Source organism: Lissotriton vulgaris, chromosome 6, assembly GCF_964263255.1.
Source record: "Lissotriton vulgaris chromosome 6, aLisVul1.2, whole genome shotgun sequence".
In the NCBI taxonomy this organism is placed as follows: domain Eukaryota; kingdom Metazoa; phylum Chordata; class Amphibia; order Caudata; family Salamandridae; genus Lissotriton; species Lissotriton vulgaris.
Window position 1 is genome coordinate 1,002,263,072 of NC_141694.1, and position 20,682 is coordinate 1,002,283,753.

General features: G+C 42.3%; 1 protein-coding gene across 4 annotated transcripts in view; it reads left to right on the plus strand.

Moving 5' to 3' along the window:
* LOC147708329 (FERM domain-containing protein 6-like) overlaps positions 1–20,682 on the plus strand; it is a 649,337-nt gene that overhangs the window by 427,887 nt on the left and 200,768 nt on the right. For all 4 annotated transcript variants that reach the window (XM_086927042.1, XM_086927044.1, XM_086927045.1 and 1 more), the window contains one exon: positions 19,052–19,117. In XM_086927042.1, the coding sequence (XP_086783168.1) occupies positions 19,052–19,117 (66 nt within the window). The remainder of the gene's footprint in view (positions 1–19,051; positions 19,118–20,682) is intronic.

Consider the following 20,682-nt stretch of genomic DNA (forward strand, 5'->3'; position numbering starts at 1 on the left):
TGGCCTAGTGTGCCGTCTAATTCAGGCATCACAGTAGCTCAAGCAGATCTGTATGTGTTTTCTTCATATCAGCGAGGTCCGACTCATGTGAAGGTTGAGTGACAGAGCCTGTTTCAAGTTCTTGGAGAGTCCGTTCGATCTTGGACAGTTCATCCTCTAATGCATCCCATTCTGTCAGATCCAATGAGGCAGTGTCAGTGTTGCAATCAAAGTACTCTATGATAGCAGTATTTAGGGAATCGGGGAAAGGTGGGTCTTCCAGCATGGCTGGTTGTAGGTGCCAAGTGGGTACCGGGGAAGGACTAGTGTCCCAGGTAACATTGATGTATTGCAGATTGTGATCAGAATGAGTGCCGCCCAAATAATCGGCATGGGTGATAGAAGGTTGTAGGTTGGGTATGCACAGTATCCTGCCTATGCGAACGTGTAACTTATGCGGGGTGAGAGTAAAAGAGTATAATTGTGTCAAAGGGTTGTGGGACCTCCATATGTCTACCAATCCCCACTGACATATCCAGTCCCTTAGCATTGATGCATTTTTGGAAGCCACTGTACACTGTAAAAGGGGAAAAGAGAGGTCTAGGCTTGGGTCCAAAACCCTATTAAAATCCCCCCCCCCACCAACCACAGGAAATCACACAATTTGGCAAGTGCCTGCGATGGTGACGGTAGAAAGGAACCCTGGTCAGTATTAGGGGCATATTGCCAAACAGGGAGGAGACAGCCATTGAGTCTTACCATAATGAAAATATAATAATGCTGCACAAATTAAGACACAAACTATTTCTATCAAAATGGACCTCAAGGATGGGGGTAGGGGGACAAGCGGCTTTACACACCAGAAAGTACATCATCCCCTATCAGTACAAGAAGAACGTGGAGCCCCATGAATCAATCTAATTGTTAACCAAACGTCGGACTCCCCCAGACATGTCCACCCATAGGGGGCAGAGAGTATCCCGTTCACCGCCTCCGGAGTCAATATAATTGTTAACCAAACATCGGACTCCTCCCAGACATGTCCACCCAAAGGGGACAGAAAGTATCCCGTTCGCCACGTCTGGAGTCAACTTTTCATGGCCTGTAAAGACAACAGGGCATATTTACAAGAAACTGATGCATCTGTACTGATGCATCAGTTTCCCTGTGACTTCTTGTGAAACCTTTGCGCCACCATGAATGCATCGTATTTACAATAAGGTGCACCATGGCGCAAGGATTGACAGATGCGTCAGAAATTCAGGCACATCTGTTGGCGCAAAATTCATGCACTGCTGGAGTCGTACAGATGCATCAGCTTCCCTGTGACTTCTTGTGAAACCCTTGCGCCACCATGAATGCATCGTATTTACAATAAGGCGCACCATGGCGCAAGGATTGACAGATGCGTCAGAATTTCAGGCACATCTGTTGGCACAAAAGTCATGCACTGCTGAAGTCGTGTCGCAAGCATGACGCAACTCCAGCAATGCATGGGGAGGCCTATTTCCCATACACTGCATCACTCCTTACGCCTCCTCCAAGCAGGTGTAGGGTTTTCATGCACTGGCATCCTAGAAGTGGTGCAGTTAAATCCTGTAGATTTCACTGCATCACTTCTACAAGGCTTTCTCGCATGGGAACGCCCACCCTGCATACATTATACCAGACATAGGTATAATGTGGCGCAGGGCTTTACAACGTGACGCATCTCCATAGATGCGTCACGTTGTAAATGGGCTGCAACGTGGCGCATTGTTTATGCTGTCGCTGCATTACAAAAAGTGACGCAATGGTAGCGCAAAAGTGCTGCAAGGGGATTGTAAATCTGCCCCAATATTTGTATACAGTAGATCAAGAATATACAGTGGAGCATACTCCAAAATCAACATAAGACATTATGCAGCCAAACCAAATCATAAATCAAATGATGTCATCAAACGTCTGCGACATGACATCTGGCAGGATTGTCGAATTGGTATCCGATGGGCTAGCTACAGAGGACTTCTTGTCCCCAGACGATCAGGCTAATGCTGCCTCCGGTCAGAACCATTAACGGGATCAGAAATCCGTGCTGCTTCCTGGACAGCTCCCCTGCGCTCCATGATAATCTGCTCAAAATTCGGCACTCTCACAGGCTAGAAGGATGTAGTTTCCCACGCTGCGGACCCTAGCCTAATGTGTCCCTCATGATTCTCGGCTCTCCTCTCCCACCACTCAGACCAGAAAACTGTCCGGAGGCCTCAAGCCAGTCCCAAGCATTTTGCGATGTATCAAAGAATCTTGTTTTGTCAGCAGTCACTAAACTCAACCCCACAGGGAAGAGTAAGGAATATTTTATCTCCAGTGTTCGGAGTTGCCCCTTCACTGTTAGAAAAGAACTGTGATGGTGTTGCACCCCTAAGGTATAGTCCGGAAAGAACATTATACATGTGTTTTCCAGCCTGACATCCTGTACCTCCTGGGTTTCACACAGTATCTGTCACGGAAATGCAATACTTCTAAAATGAATGGCTGAGGACTGGAGCCCAAATCAGGTCACAGTGAGGGGGTGCTATGTGCACTCTCAATGGTGAAGTACGGAAAAACAAAGGACTCCAGCAATTGCTCCACAATACATCATTCAATAAATGTGACTGCATCCTGGCCCTCCGACACTTCCGGGAGACCAATAAGGCAGAAGTTATTGCATCTTGATCAGCCCTCTGCATCTTTCACTCTGGATTCTCGGTGCTGGAACCTGGTATCATAGTCTTATAGCTGCCGCTCCATCAATTTAGTGGCAGTTGGACATCTGAGAGAGCCTGTATCATTGCCATTACTCGGTTGGTTAATTTTCTGTGATCTGCGTGAAGTAATGTGAGATCTGCCACCACATTAACAATTTTGGATTCCAAGGAGACACTGAAGCATTCTATTTTTATTTTTTTGTAAACAAATTTTATTCAAATTTTCAATCATCTGTGTTATTACACCTCAGGTACATATTATACTCAGGCATTTACTGCTTAATATATACAACAAGAATACTGCATCAGAATCGCAGCCCGTCCAGCCCCGATCCAAACCGTAGCACCCACTTCGTCATGAGAGTTGTCCATTCTGCTTGAGCGTCTATGGCATTACTCCCCTCAATTCTGTCCTGAACTTCAAGTCTATGTTGCTCTGGACTTGTCCATAGTCTGATTCCTCCTCACCTTATATAGCATCTAACAAAAAGAAACAACAACTCCCCCCTTCCCTCCTCCCCCCACAGGTCCTCCCCCTCCCTCCCATCAGACATGTCGCTCCCCTCCCTTACCCCCTATGTCATTCAGCATGCATTTCTGCCATCCAGTTCAAGGCATTGTGTCAGTGGTCCAGGCGCCAACCAGGGGGGATGTTCTCCTACCCATCGCCTCACCCATCATCTGTCCCACCTGCGCTGCAGAGATGCTATTCCAGTGCAGGAGGAGAAGTCCCCCCTTTCAGAGGGTCAGTCGGTGTCGTCAGTCGGAGTTTTGAGCAGGTATACCATCGCCACCCAGGGCCTAGCCGCTTCCAGTAGTTTGTCATTATTGGTTCTCTGAGCCGTTTGTAATCGGAAGACCCCCTCACAATCTGCCCACTTTATAAGTTCCCGCAGCCATCGTGCTGTATTAGGTACAGTGACCGCTTTCCAATGGCTGGTGATCTCTCTTTTAGCTAGGACTAATCCAAAGTCTATGAGTTTACTGGTGATCTTATTACGGGCAGTGTGGGGAAACCAGTGCAATAGACAGACTCCTGGGGTCAGCTGCATGTCCCTATCTGTTACCTCTTTCAGTTTAACCATGACCTCCTCCCAAAACCCATTTAAGAGTGGACATTCCCAGAGCATGTGGAGGAATGCAGAATTTTCCAGTTTGAGGTAGGACATGTGAAGAAAGAAGAAAAAACGCACAGAAAGAAGCAAAAGAAATACAGAAAGAAGCAACAGAAGTCCAGAAAGACGAAGAAAAGTGCAGGAAGAAGAAAGACATGTGCAGTAAGAACCAACAGAGGAGCAGAAAGAGGCCTTGCTGCAAAATCATCCGGTGCCCACAACTTTTTCAGAAGGGTACTGGTGGTAATAGACTCTGATTAACCTGTCCTAGAGCCAGTGCTACGCTAAAAGACACTTAGAATACAGTGAAAACACCTACATACACTAGGGAACACTATGCGTTGGAGGAACCCCTATGATTTCTATGACCTCCTCTGTAAGTCCCTAGTCCATAATAGAGCAGGGGGATGAAACTGCCTCTTAAAACGCGCCACCGGGTGCGTTTGCACAGTGGTGAAGGGAGGGGGGGCCTGAGGTGACATGTGTGCATACACGCCCTGTGGCCATTTTACGTTGGGAGATTAAGTCCCCTTGAATCCTGAGGGTCCATGGGATCCAACTAGCCCACTAAGTACCTAGAGTAAGCGCCAGAGAGTTATGTTACAGAGTGGTGTAAAAAGTGGCATGACCTGAGAGACCTCTCTGCAACGCAGCGCAGTGGCGCTTACTGGAGGTAAGTGGTGGGCTAGTTGGCCCCCAGGGGCCCTCAGGATTGAAGAGGAATTAATTCCCCAACTTAAAATGCACCACAGGGTGTGTTTGCACACATGTCACCTCAGGCCCTGCCCCCTACCTTCACCACAGAGCAAAAACGCAACCTGTGGCGCGTTTTGAGTTGGGGGATAAAGTCCCCTTGAATCCTGATGGTCCCTGGGATCCAACTAGCCCACCAGGTACCTCCAGTAAGCGCCACAGAGCTGCTTTGCAGAGAGGTGTAAAAAGTGGCGTGGTCTCTGAGCCCCTCTCTGCAACGCAGCTCTCCAGGCGCATACTGGAGGTTCCTGGTGGGCTAGTTGGCCCCCAGGGACCCCCAGTATTCAAGGGGAATTACTTCTCCATCTTACAAAACACCAGGGGGTGCGTTTGCAGAGTGCTGCAGGGAGGGGGCAGGGCCTCCGGCGCGATGCCAGTCTTTTTATTTCTTTATTTTTTAAAGAAGGGGGACTGTGTGGCCCCCCTTCCTTTTCTATTTTATGGGCCCTGGGGACCCCATCCTCCAGGGCCTGACCAAATTTAAAAAAAGATATATAAATGTTATGGGAAGGGGGCCGCATGGGTCCCCCTCCCGTGGCCAATTCCGGCCCCAGGAACCCCATCCCTGGGGCATGGCCCCCCTCCTAAGGCCTCTATTTGCCCGGGGACCCCAAGCCCCCAGGCCAGCCTTTATTTATTTATTATTTTGTGTCTTTGGGAGGGAGGCCACTTCTGGCCCTGGGGACCCTATCCCCGGGGCTGGCCTTCCTTTTTGTTTATTTGTAGGGGAGGGGGGCTACGTGGCTCCCCTCCCGGGCCACTTCTGGCCTCGGGGACCCCATCCCCCAGGGCCAGCTGTATCCGTTGGGGACCGTGGGAGGTCCCCAATCCCACCACGGTCCTGGCGGCTCCCCGTGTCCCCGCTCCCGGTGTCAATAAGGGGAGCTGACATGCAGCTCCCCTTATGGAAAAGCAATTCTGCTTTGCCTCACTGAAGCGAGAGCAGGTTTCCCTGCTCTCGCTTCAATGAAGCAAAGCAGAGTTTGCAATGACAGGGCAGGATCTCCCGCCCTGTCATTGCAAACAGCAATGTCCTGGGTTGGGCACTCCGGGACACTGCAGGAGCCGGCCCTGGGGGATGGCGATCCCCAGGGCCATCAAGGGCTCCAGGAGGGGGCCGCCCAGCCCCCCTCCCACCATTTGCAAAGCCCCAGGGGTGGTGGTCTCCGGGGCTTGGGGGTCCGTCACGGATCCCCAATTTTAATAATTAAAGCCCTGGGGAGATAGCGGTCCCTGGGGCATGTGGGGGGGCTCAAGCCCCCCCAAAGGAATAATTAATTAAAAAATGAGAACCCCAGAGGGTGGCGGTCCCAGAGGGCAGCAGGTGGGCCGTGTGCCCCCGCAAATGTATTAATAAAAGCCCCGGGTTGGTGGTCCCCGGGGCTTGAGGGGTTTGGATGCCTCCTCACATAAAAAATCAAAGCCCCAGTGGGTGGCGTATGCCCCCGGCAAATCTTTGTGCAAAGCCCAGATGGCGGTCCCCTGGGTGGTGTGGGGGGGTTGGGGCCCCGCCACACATTTTTTCTGCCCCCGGGACCTGGCCCACCCGGGGGCTTTATTTAAACAAAGCGCGGGAGCCTGTGCTTTGTTTTTTAAATTTTCACGACCAGATCCGCGAACCATACAGACACTCATACTGCTACTCTAAAAACCAACTAATAACCCATATACACACTCATGTAGCTACTCACCAACCCATGCAGCCACTTGTACACAAAGTGAGACACTGATACAGATATTTAAATATTTAAACATTACTCACTAATACAAGGATTCAGTAAGATACACTTAATAAGTCAGGTATACAATCAATTTTACAAAAAAAAACATCCATTTAGACACTTATTTACCCATTTATTCTTTCATCGACCTTTAGATATACATATATAAAAAATATTTATTTTTCAGAAAGACACACATTCACTGGATGATGTCATCAGAGATGTCATCAGAGATGTCATGAGTGATGTCACTAACCTTGTCATGAGTGATGTAATATGTGACGTCATCAGCAGTGGATTGCTGGTGCACGAGTTATAGTTAGCTGAACTAACTATACCGGGGGAAATTCAATGGTTTTGTATGAGTGAAATGTCCAGCTAACTATAACATACGTGAAACCTATGGTTTTTTCAGTGAATTTGCAAGGTTTTTTAAAATGCTAATTCCTAACTATAACGTGCCTAATAGGTTTTCTAAATGACAATTTTTAAATGTATTAATTGTTATATTTATTTTTTTATACTAATTTATTACCTTTTTTATATTAATTATTTTTACCTATTTCACTTTTTAAATTACATTACATATTTTTAATGTAAAATAATAAAAAAACAAAATTCAAAAATGATTATTTTTTATATTTTATATTTTTTTTCAATATATGAAAATTCATTTCTATATTTTTTCTTTGTTGCATTTTTTTGTGGTAAACGTATGGTACGGATACCGTCCTGGTACACTGCTGCACAACTATGATTGTACTGTACTGTACGCGTACCCGCGCATACGCCGCAGATACGTTTTGAAGTTCCGCGTCGCATCGGCGCTTCCACTTGACGTTATGTACGTTTGTACGGCATACGCTACGCATACCCTGCGATTTTTTTTATGCTTAAAAAGATACATTTATGTGTTTAATGTAAGTTTTAAGGAAAGACATTACCTGAGCTTATCAAATAGTATTCATTTAGTTTTAATAAGCGTATATTACTTTTAAAAGCAATTACGCAAATCGCAGGATATGTCATACATACTAACTTCGTACGTGCACCCTACGTGACTTCAAAACAAGAGATTTGATTGCTTCATAATACTTACTATTCTAACTGTTGAAGGACCCCACCCATTGTATTCATTCTTCTTTGACTTTCATTGAAGAACCATCTCTTTCCTAAAGCTCCTCTACACGTATTTTTGAAGACATCTTTAATATGGCTGCACGCCAGGAGGAAGATACATCTGAACACTCTTCAGAAGAAGAATTTCTTGCTGAGGATGTACAGCCAAAATGGAAGGAAGCTCTGACCTGGAAGATTTTTACATTTCCAGACAGAGAAAATAAGGTGAATGCAACCAAGGTCAACTGCAAGGTATGTGGGACCATGCTTTCTAGAGGTGATCTGAATAAAAAATATTAATTTGGAACCGCCGGCATGGTGAGACATGTGAAGACTCTTCATCCCCACAATTATGCGAGAGCTGCATGCGACAGGCTACGGGAAGACCCTCCACCAGCTGTAGCTAGCACTTCCACAGCACCATCGAGTCCGCATTCGGACATCCGTCCCGATTTTGGAGACCTTATCATTCTTTGCAAATTTTGTAAAGAGACATTATGTTATGGGGAACAATCCATTGATTTGATTTGCAGGCGCAAACAAGAGCACCGTTGCTCCCGCCGTAAATTTTTCTTTATTTGTTCCAGTTGCAGACTGTTTTGTTTGCGCAATTCCCTTTTTTTCCTTTAAAAAAAACAACAAAAAAACTGTTAAAAAAATCCCCAAAAAATACAAAACTACAAAAAAGACAAAAAAAGTTATTTCAAGAACTAACTTCACTGCTCAAAAAAAGAGCTATATTAGTATGATAGTGTGTAAATGTTTTTTTGAATGAATGCATAGTGCATAAATGAATGAAAGAATACATTAGTAGTGTATGGTGAATGTGAAAGTGCAAAACTTAAGGAAGTACTACAGCATAACTCTATAAGGTGTTTACTTTCAGTATACTGTAGTACCTCCGAAGCACATAAATGTAACATATGTACATAAATATGTTACAAGTCTATGCTTCCCTCTGCACTTCTGGTGAAACTGCCTGGGTGAATGTATAAGTGTTATTGTTTTAATGCAGTGAATGGCTTAGCACACATTGCTGAATGGGTCACTTCAATCTTGCAACATCAGTGACAGAATGTTTAGTGGAAGTGTAAGGATACATACTGGAGAATTGAAGGTATAAAAGACAAGTGTGCAGGTATATACAAGACTGCATGCATAGTGCATAGGGATTTGAAGCAGTCCATGCCCTAAGGCCTACTTTCCTGCATGAGTACTTGGGTACTGACTGAATGATTACAGTTCTGCAAGGAGAGTGCCTGACTGAATTTATAAGTGCTTCAGTTTTAGCACAGTAAATGGATAAGCACATACTGCTGAATGGGTCACTACAATAGTGCAACAGCAGTGACAGAGTGTTTGGTGGAAGTGGAAGGATACAGAGTGGAAAACTGAAGATGTGAAAGACAAGTGTGCAGGTGGATAGAAGACTGCATGTATAGTGCATAGGGGTTTGAAGCAGTCCATGTCCTAAGGCCTACTTCGCTGCATGAGTACTTGGGTACTGACTGAATGATTACAGTTCTGCAAGGAGAGTGCCTGACTGAATTTATAAGTGCTTTAGTTTTAGTGCAGTCAATGGATAAGCACATACTGCTGAATGGGTCAACAAAATAGTGCAACATCAGTGACAGAGTGTTTGGTGGAAGTGTAAGGATACAGAGTGTGGAAGTGAAGCTATGAAAGACAAGTGTGCCCGTGGATAGAAGACTGCATGTTTACTGTATAAGGGTTTCAAGCAGTCCATGTCCTAAGGCCTACTTTGCTGCATTAGTACTTAGGTACTAATTGAATGATTACAGTTGTGCAAGGAGAGTGCCTGGCTGAATTTATAAGTGCTTCCGTTTTAGTACAGTAAATGGATTAGTACATACTGCTGAATGGATCACTACAACAGTGCAACAGCGATGACAGAGTGTTTGATGGAAGTGTAAGGATACAGAGTGGGGAATTGAAGATATGAAAGACAAGTGTGCAGGTGGATAGAAGACTGCATGCATAGTGTATAGGGGTTTGAAGCAGTTCATGCCCTAATGCCTACTTTGCTGCATGAGTACTTGGGTACTGACTGAATGATTACAGTTCTGCAAGGAGAGTGCCTGACTGAATTTGTACGTGCTTCAGTTTTAGCACAGTGAATGGATTAGTACATACTGCTGAATGGGTCACTACAACAGTGGAGCAGCAGTGACAGAGTGCTTGGTAGAAGTGTAAGGATACAGACTGAGGAATTGAAGGTATAAAAGACAAGTGTGCAGGTAGATACAAGACTGCATGCATACTGTATAAGGGTTTGAAGCAGTCCATGTCTTAAGGCCTACTTCGCTGCATAAGTACTGGCTACTGACTGAATCAATAGAATACTGTAAAGAGGGTATCTGAGTAAATCTATAAGTGCTTGCGTTTTAGTACAGTGAATGGATTAGTACATAGTGCTCAATGCTTTATTATTATTAAACAATAACATTATTCTTTAGACATCTCATATTTTAACACAGTTTCTGAAAGGAGTTCATCTGGTACTTCTTCAAGATCATACTGCTGGTTTGCCATTTCAGAGTTTATAGCTTCCAGTAACTCTACGTGATCCAGTGCTTCCAAAAAATCAGCGTCATTGCTTTCATTTTCAAAATCACAGGTGATATCTGCAGTACTGATGTCCTCTAATTCAGTCTTACTGCCTGGTATAGGTAGATTTTTCAATGTGTCTTCGGTAATATTCTGAAAACACACTCTGTGACGCATTTTATGTTGAGCAATTTGGTCTCTTTTAGTCCTAAAAGTCCCTGGTCTCTACTAGCCAAGTATGTCTTTCTATGCAATACCATACAGGTGCGTTGCAGAGAGCTTTTCTCAAGCCATGTCCCATTTTATACACTATAACATTTTATGGTACTTTTTGAATATATTTTCTAAGATAGTGGGCCCCCAGGGACACTCAGTATGCATATTAACGTTCTCATATATCTTTAAAAGATACAAACAATTTTTGCACAGATATGTACTGCATCCATCTCTTGTTTCTTCAGCTGTGTAGAAGCACAGCACATTGACCATTTTTTATAGTTACTTATACTTACCTTAAAAATAATAAATAATAAAAAAACGATATATTATAAAATTAGCTTCTGTGTAAGACAAGAAAAAAATACAGTTACAATATATGTTTTACAACATATATAATAATTTGTAAAACATTTCATTTGCCTTTTTTGCTGTTCTCAGAATATGTTGAATTTCACTAGAAACAGCGATTTCAATTGTACTCATCACATAACAGCAGGCAAAAAAAAAAGACAATCAATAAGATTATCTTAAAAAAACAATTCAACATTCTCAATAACAATCTAAAAAATTGAAATAAAACATATGTTAAATGTTTTTTTCTAAGAGCAATTTCTTACATAAATATGAAACATCTCAAACAATGATAAAATAACAAAACATTATTATTAATTTTCATACACTGTAAATAATATTGTTTAGAAATAAATGCTGACAAAATATACAACAAAGAGTCCTTAATTGTTTTAGATACTTTTCCTCAAGGCCAAATAGTAAGCGTGAAATCCTTTGTTTGGAAGTTGTCCAATAGTAATCCTGAGCGTCCGACTCCCACCCTTCTGATCCAAAACCACTGACATCATCTGCGGTGTCCCCCAGGGCTCATCCCTCAGCCCGACGCTGTTCAACATCTACATGGCCACCCTCACACAAGTGGCCCGCCATCACAACCTCAACAACCTCCTACGCCGACGACACTCAGCTCATCCTCTCCCTCACCAAGGACCCACACACCACCAAAACCAACCCGCACGAGGTATTGAAGGCCGTCGCCGACTGCATGACGAGTAGTCGTCTGAAGCTGAACTCATACAAGACAGAGGTACTCATCCTCGGACCTACCCCCTCAGCCTGGGACGACTCCTGGTGGCCGACTACACTTAGAACAGCACCAACACCCACCGACCATGCACACAACCTAGGATTCATCCTTGACTCCTCCCTCTCCATGTCTAAACAAGTGAACACCGTCTCCTCCTGCTACAACACCCTCTGCATGCTCCGCAGGATCTACAAGTGGATCCCAACCAAAAGAAGAAGAACGGTGACAAAGGCCCTCGTCAGCAGCAGACTGGGCTATGGCAATGCACTCTACGCAGAAAGCCCAGCCAAACACCTATGACAACTACAACAAATCCAAAACGCCTCTGCCCGACTGATCGTCAATGTACCCCGCCGCAGCCACATTACCCCCCCCCTGAGAGACTTACACTGGCTCCCTGTCGACAAGAGGATCACCTTCAAGCTCCTTACCCACGCTCACAAAGCACTCCACAACACCAGACCAGCCTACCTTAACTGCAGTAATCCTGAAAGGCCAAATTTTGTTCCTAAAACTTTGGCTTTAAGAATATTAGTTAAGAATTTGGTAATTCTTTAGGCAAACTTTGTTTAAAAACCAATTGACTATCATTGCAATGTATCCAACCTTTATCACATTTTAATTAAGCAGTGTAATGTCCAGATGTTGTAGAAGGACCATCATGAAAAATAATTGCTACAGCTACAAAAAGTCTTCCTGATGTTGATACTTGAGTAGCTACAACATATTAAAGTTTCCAATTTTCTTCCATCAGCTGTACAACGTTACATCATTAAAATTACATACTGTCCATTTCTTTGTATAAATAATCTTGATGACATTTGTGATTTACATTGCCTACACTCCATGTTTTGAGTTGCTCCTCTAACTAGGTTGTTAAAAGACACTGATTCACAGTCTGGTAAAGTCAAATATATAAATCTTTCAGTGTCTTTGTTAGTGCTACATGTAAACAAACAATTTGCACAGTCATGTTGCCATTTATAAGAAAGGCCAAAAAGATTTTCAATATCTAATCTTCATCTTCCAATACAACAAGCATATACATTAGAAATTCCTGACAATCTTGCTGAATATTCTGCGTAAATTGAGTACAACCAGAACATGTGTCCAATACATTTCGAATATCAGAAACACTTTGTATTTTACTTTTATCACTACTACATTTCTCATAAACAGAATACAACAACAAACAAAATCTTTTTCCCCGATTCTCAACAATTTGCTGTTGCAAACTTTCAAGAAAAAGACAACATTAACAACTACATTAGCATAGCAGTTGACACCAGAACTGATAACCAACAATCTCTTCAACAGTGTCCTTTTTCTTTTTCCTTACAATCACAACTTTAACTTGTTTTTTTCTTTCTCTATACCTTCACTACAGATATTCTCATATCTTCTTTTTTGACCTACCACATGCTTTTCAAATACAGGATATTGACCTATATTGGGAGCATATTCTCTTCTTAACCTATTATACTCTTTCACACAATGTGCATCTGCACTAATCTTTGTCTCATCAAAATCAATCAAATACAATCCAGATAAAGTTCTGACTCGAGACAAAGCAACATATGCCATACCCTCTTTAAACACAGTATTTCCAATGTTCACGAAAGCACTATCTACATTTAAACCTTGAGATTTATGAATGGTCACTGTATACGCCAAAGAAACAGGAAACTGTTTTCTGCGAACATACACATCTTTTACAAGCAGAAACCGAGCTGAACAACGACTAAATTGTTGTACTTCTTCAATTTGATCAAACTTGATTTTCAAATATTCAATACATCTCTATTTAGATAATTAACTAAATCAACAACTTTAACCATTGCTCCATTTATCAAACCTTTTTCCACATTCAAATTACGTCGTATACATGCATATAGATTCTTTTCTAAACCAGCATTTTTAGATATCGATTTCTCTAAAGAATCCAATTTTCTCTTCAACTTTTCTGTCAAAATAATAGTGATTCCTTCATGCTCTATTTCATCAATAGCTTCCAATGTATACATTTTTTCATTATCTAACTTTAAAATGTCTTCATTGAATACTTCACAACAAGCTTCTCCAGATAGCTTGTGGTATTCCAATTTGTTTTCATGCTCTACTGGTAGCATTAGTAAACAATGTAAAGTAATTCCTTTAATATTGTGTGCTGCCAACCCAGTTGGAGCAGTCACAACACAAGACAAATGCGACTTAGTTGTTTTCTGTAGATAACTTGTAATTACTTTAATAAAAAAACTTTTTCCTGTTCCAGCTTGTCCACTCACGTACATTAGGATAGGTTGAAATGGCATGCATGAGCACTCTTTCTTTTCATGAATTAATCCATGGTCAATCTGTTTTCTCACTTTGGGCCCGATGTAGGTAGGCAAATACCGGTTGGTAACGGCCGAAATTCGGTAATTTTGGCCGTTTCCGACCGGTATTTGGAAAATGAGATGTAGGTGGGCATTTCACTGCTTCGGTAATTTACCGAATCGGTATTTTAAGGAATCGGTAAATTACAGAATCCTTAAAATACCGATTCAGTAAATTACCGATTTTGCTATGTAGGGAGCACTCAAATGAGTGCTTTTCCCCTTTTAGGATTCGTTATTTACCACCAACTACAAGTTGGTGGTAAATAATGAAAACCTTGGAAAAAGCATTTTTTTTGCTTTTCCAACAGTGCCATGTTGCAGACATACATGCCCTTAGGGCATGTATGTATGCAACATGTGCACCCATACACAATTGAGGAGTGCAACAGGGTGTCAAAGTGACACCTTGCCACCCTTCAATGTTTCCCCCTTTTACCGAATCGGTAAATACCAATTCGGTAATTGGCATTCATTCCTATGGGCCTCCAGGCCCATAGAAATGAATGCCAATTACCGAATCGGTATTTACCGATTCAGTAATTACCGAAACTTACTGATTCAGTAATTTTTTTGGTAAAAATACCTACATCCCTTGCCTGTTCTTAAATACCGAATCGGTATGATTCGGTATTTAAGAATCGGTAATCTGGGATTACCTGCATCGGGCCCCAGGTCACATATTTGTTTTTGCTCAACATTTAGTTGTTCTTCCAACTTTCCTAAGTTTGTTACATCTTCTTGAGCTTGATACATTGCTGTTTCCACCTCATCCTTGGCAGTTACTGCTTCATTTTGAACAATTGGTTCTCCTAATGGATCCTGACTCAACGGAGCAGAAGTCTGACTGTCTTGAGAACTGTCTCTAGCAATCTCAGCTGCAATTGTAGCTTCTTGCTCAATTTAGTCGTTCAACATTTTCACAAAATTAGCAAAAACAGGACATTCTATAGTATCTTTAGTTGAGTTGAACGAATCTTCGTAGCTCTGAAAATCTCCAAGTAATTCCAATTCTGAACGCCACGGCTTGAAGAGTTGCAAAAGAGCTAAATAGTAAAATTCCCTTTTGTCAGGAGTGTCGCAACTCAGTTTTTGGTGATTAATCAAATGTCCTTTTCTTTGTTTCACCAAACATCCTTCAGAACCAATCACAGCATATATGCCAGTATTGATGTTTTCTATAATATTCCGTTTAAAAGTATAGTTTTGCAGCACTTCATAGAGACAAATGTTCTCAAGATGATTACTACTATTTGGATAATATGTATGCGACATATTTGTTTTCAAAATATCTGTACTTTCTGGCTCTTTTTCAGCTAAATATTAAATTTCTTTTACAGATTTAAGTACTCGATTTCGTGTTCCAGCAAGACTTAGACTCACCCAAAGGATTCTCCTAGAATTTGGAGTATAGACTTGCAGATGATAAGCGATCTGAGCATTCATACGCTCCAATTTCTCGATGAGATAACATCTTCAAACTGTAACTGTATAATTTCTTACTTAGACTCTTCTTGTGGGAAATCTCTTAGACTTTTCCAACGTGATCTATCATGGTCTGCCTAAAACATCGATGGCCAGACTGCAAATGGTCTAAAATCAGGCGGCGAGACTGGCCTTAGGGATCCCGAAGTGGCAATCCGCCAGGCCCCTTCTTGCCAAACTCCACTGGCTCCCTGTCATCTCAAGGGCAGCCTTCAAGACCGGCTGCCTCATCTTCAAGTCATTAGCCGGGCCCTGTCCCGCCTTTGTGAAATCCCTCATCAGACCCTACTGCCCATCCCGTAACTTGAGATCCTCTCATCTCCATTTCTTGACTGTCCCCTCTTACAAGCTCAGCAGATCTGGAGGCCGGAGATTTGCGTACCTGGCCCCCAAGCTCTGGAACTCTTTTCCCCTTTCTCACAAAACCTCTAACTCTTTGACCCTCTTTCGTAAGTCTTTAAAAACTTGGCTCTTTCCTCAATCTGGTTAGTCTTTCTGTCCCCTCTACTTCCAACCAGCGCCAGGAAACCCATGGTGTCAGTGCGCTCTACAAGCACCCCTTACAATACAATACAATACAATTTGAGATGTCATCAGTGATGTCATGAGTGATGTCACTGACCATGCCATGAGTGATGTAATATGTGACGTCATCAGCAGTGCATTGCGGACGCGCGAGTTATAGTTAGCTGAACTATATATATATATATATATATATATATATATATATATATATATATATATATATATATATATATAAATCACAATACCAGTACAACATTTTTGAAATTGTGAACAAAGGATACAAGGGCAGGCAAGGGCATGTGAATACAACAAAAGTAGTTATAAAATGCTACCCATAACCATGTAAAATAATGAAATTGATTGTACATATTTGAGGTTAAAAAAAACATTAGTTGTCAAAAACAAGCTATCAGCCAATCGGCTTAGCATAGGGCTCTAATGGACTTAACAAGCTAAGGCAATATTTTACAATTTACCCAGTTCTAAGAATGGTATGGAGGGTATGTGTGCCCATTTCCTGGTGGGGATGAAGGGTGAGTTTGGCATACAACCAAATCAACAGCTACGACCCTTTCTATGCTAGTAGTTGAACAGTTTTCACCCTCTCTCACCACATAGCAAATGGGTCTTGATTCTGCGAACACAATGTGTTTTCTAGCCTCTGTTTGTAGAATTCTATGAGCTTCCACCTGCTGTCTGGTTCCTAGATTCCTGCAGACTGGGATTTGCCATTTCGCCCTGGCCTTACTATAATCAGGACAAAATAAAAAAGCATGGCCACAGTGTTTCTTCTCCATAACCACAGGACAAGCAAGCCATCGGGTAACTGAGAACGCCCATTTTGACATATAGGTACATAGTGGAAGGGACCTATGTCTGAAATGTTCATATAGCTTTCTAAACAAATTCGGGTTGGTTTAATCTAGAAACTGTTCTGTTTCATAAAAAGCCCTTTCAGCCTGAAAATTGTATTAAAGGGAAAACAGCTGTTTGGTTAACTTTCCTGCCTCCCTTTAAAAGTAAAAGGGGAAAAATAATGGGAGATATTGAGTCAGATAGATGTTCAATATTGCCGAATTTTGACACTGCCCTTTAAGCTAGCAAACTTCCTATCATGCTTTGCGCAGGCAATGGCTTCAGTTTTTTCCCAACCAAAGTGTAACCGATCCAACATCACTATGTTCTGTCATTTTGACCTTTACCCACTAAAATCTTTCATTCTTCAGGATTTCATTTCACAATCACCCAGTTTCTTTTAGAAGCAGAATCTTGGGGCACTTCCCCCCCCCCCCTGAAAACACCCCGTTTTTAATCTTGTTTTCCCGGTAAAATCCCTTCAGGTTTCTTTAAGTACTGGTACATTGAGGAACGAGGATGAGAACAGACCCGCCATTCTTTATGTGGGTTCTCTGTCCAGACTGGCTTATTGTGAAAGAGAACACATTTTGTCAGCAGATGACCTAAAGGACCCTTAAATAAAGGGAAGGCATCAGTCTACGAAAAAGCATGATGCCAGAAGGATTCCAGCAATCAGAGCTGCAAGGACCGAACAGGCTGGGAAGGATAGCGAGCGGGCCCATTCTGTTGTAGCCATCGTACCTCACCCAAGGATGCCCAATGAGGCAGAGCCAGGTAAAGGTGCAGAGAAGCAAGACCTCATTGCTACTCAATTTCAGGAGGATCAACATAGAAATAAATTACACTGGCAACCTGCTTACTTTCAAAGACAGAAATTACATTGGTGACATACTAAGGGTCAAAGGAGGCTTCCCCCTAAAGATGTTTGAGTTTCATGGCTCCTGCATACTCCATCTTCAAGAATATCAATGTAAAGACACTTCCCAGTATCAACAGACTCAAAGGTTTAAGACAACACCTCCACTCCACGTCAAAGGACCCATTAACATATTATGGAACCTTTTGCTGATCCAGCACCATCTCCCCTGGCGATGCCCTTGATAATTACTACAATTCCAGCAGAGACCCAGAAGGGCCATTGCACGATGTCTGAGCTTCTAGCACTTGTTCTCAATGATAGGAGGGAATACCCACAAGAGAGCTCTCTGCGAAAACAGCCGTCATAAGAGAAAATGGACTGACATAAGAACGCTATCTCCTTGAAGGCGGTACATTTTTTTTCAAACAGTCACCACTAGTATTGGCATTATGGTTTTGATCATTGGATGAAATCACCACTTTCCCGCCATGTCCTTGCAAGAGTCACAGTTAATTTGAACATCCCAATGGTGACCACACGTATATAGCCTTTAGTCATTTTTTTTTGTTTCAAATCTGTTTATTGAGTATTAATTGAACATACAAAAAAGAAGCATTGGCATAGCCAATAGGTCTCACCTTTGGGACCCTTTAAGTGTTTAACCATGCAACAGTTTATGTTGTTGCACCAAGGATATTGTGCTGCATAACTAAATACTTATAAGGTCCCAAAAGCGAGACCTATTGGCTATGCCAATGCTTGTTAACCTATTCCTGGCTCCTCTACCCTGACATCACTATGCGCAATGCAAGGTTGGGTGGAAGATCAAAGGGGACATGTGGAAGGGTTTGTGTGTGACTGATGCTGACTGAAAACATATGTACGGCCCTGATGGCATAGCAGAAAAAAGAATACTTGAAGTAAATAAGCATAGCTGCAGTGTTATATGTATGCGGGGATGGGGTGTGCTGCTGAACACCAAACCTGCCCATTGGGCACTAATTTAAAACCATATGCATCCTCAAAATGCTTGGAGCTTGTCCTAAACTGTGAAGGACAGCCAGCAAGCCAGTGCCTTCAGGATCCTTGCACAAACAACCCAATGTTTAATGACTGATGTCCCAAAGACACATTCTGTATAGGTATGTGTATAGTGTGTTGTGTGGTGGTATAAGGTCTACCAGATAGCTAAGGCTGTCTGTATTAAGATCTAAAAATAGGTTTTGTAGCCTAATGGTTTTCTTAGGAGTGTAGCAGCCCCCCCCCCCCTTCCACACCGCAGAATGCTGAGATTGTTGAATATCAAGTCTTTCTAGTTTTGAGCTTACCTTGTCCCTTTGTCTACCACCACCTTACACCACCTGTCTCTTTATCTCACTCTTGCAGGTTCATTTTCATCCTTGCATTCTCCTGCTGTTATTGTTTTTCAATCTTACTCCTCCTTCTTTTTCTGTCTTGCTCTAAGTTCAAGTTTGATGTGAAAAAAAGACTTGGGCCCAAAAAATGGATGCTGGTGCCCATAACCCGCAAACACCAGCACAAAAGACGCGCTGCTGTGAGCTGAGTTTGCAATGCTGTCTTGAACTAGGTGTGCATGGAATGTTGCAGTTCTGCTTTATTCTAATAAGGTTTGCATTGTTATTGTAGGATAAGAAGGAAGCCCATTCCACTTTGTATCTGGTCTTGACCTTGCGAGGACTTCAAATTTACCAGGTAATGGAACTCTAATGACTGTCACCCTTGTAAACTGTCGACTGATCTGTGCTCACAACAGAGTACACTTTTGAATGGGCTTGCTGCAATTCTTTCTAGGTATGGGTAGTGGGAGTGTGGCAGCCTTACCTAAGATATACATTGCTAAATACAGTCTATCATATTATGTGGAATGGAACTCACAACCTTAAAACGGAATCCTCTGAGAACATTGAAGGTTGACTGTGTAGAACATTTTTGACACTAAGGAAAAGTTTTTCTTTGGAGGCGATTTACTTTGATTGAGGATGGATGGATTACATTTTAGAGGTTGTGCTCATGTCCTAACATATCAATATGATCGTAAAATTGCCTACGCTAATTCCATACATAATTTGATTAAAATGGAGCCTGCTTCTGATTTACAGATCTGTTTTACAGTTCCAAAATGGAATATTTCACTGCATTAAAACGAATGTGAATTTGACTGATGGTCTATTGAAGACACATGTTAAAGTATGTAGTTATGATCATTAAAACTATTATCAAAATTTTAGACGCCTAACTTCATTTGTTTGCGTAGTCACTCATAGATATACACTTTTGCTTAGTAGCAAACCTAGCTATAAATGCAATAAGGTTTTATTCTAAATTTAGCTATGAAAGTATCCTGTCATGAGAAATCTTTTGCCAAGCTGAAAGTAGCAACACACCATGCATATTATGTGATTGTCCATCACAAGACATGATGGGCAAGCTATATACCATTATGAGCAACTGACAGACTCTAATCGGTAGGGGGGGTCACAGGACAAGTGGGGCTACTGGGCCTCATTTGCAATGATTGGGGTTGTTTTCTTCTGATGTTCTGGAATCTGTCCTACCATGACTCACCAAAACTGGGCCAAGGCAACCCCTTAAACACTTGACACTCAGTGGTAGTGATAGCGAGCAGTCACAGGCTTCTCAAGGCGATAGCGTGGGGGTACATCAAGCTTTGAATTGAACAACTGGTCAGCAGCACAACTAATTGTCCGGTACTTGTCTTTTAATGAAAGAAAGTACTTTAATACAGTGGCGTAGCAAGGTCAGGTGGTATCCGGTGCGGAAAATGTCTTGTCACCCCTAGCTTCACATACAAATACAAACAAATAGCATGCATTATTATGTTTACGTTATTTACCAAACTCAATATCAGAGAGAAGAGGATGATCACAATGAATAAATGAACTAAAAAATGTATGAAAAATAAATTGAGCGCAGCACTTATAAGCTTCAGTAGTAATGCACAACTAACTCAACAGAATGACGTGGGGTGACTGACCAGCACAGCAGCAAATAGGTTTGGTTGCGGGTTGAGTGATGATGAGTCACCGGGTGTTTACGTCTCGCTCGAGTATAAACTGCAGACAGATTTTGCCGAAAAGAAACACCCCTTGCCCTTCGTTAGCCATATGCTCTCCACTACATTGCGTTGAGTTCAGCCACGTTTCGTTGCATTTGTTGACTGAACTAAAAAGTTTCAATACGTATTATGTTGACTTGTTGAGGTTAATTAATTGTCAGATAAAGTTATTACATTTGTT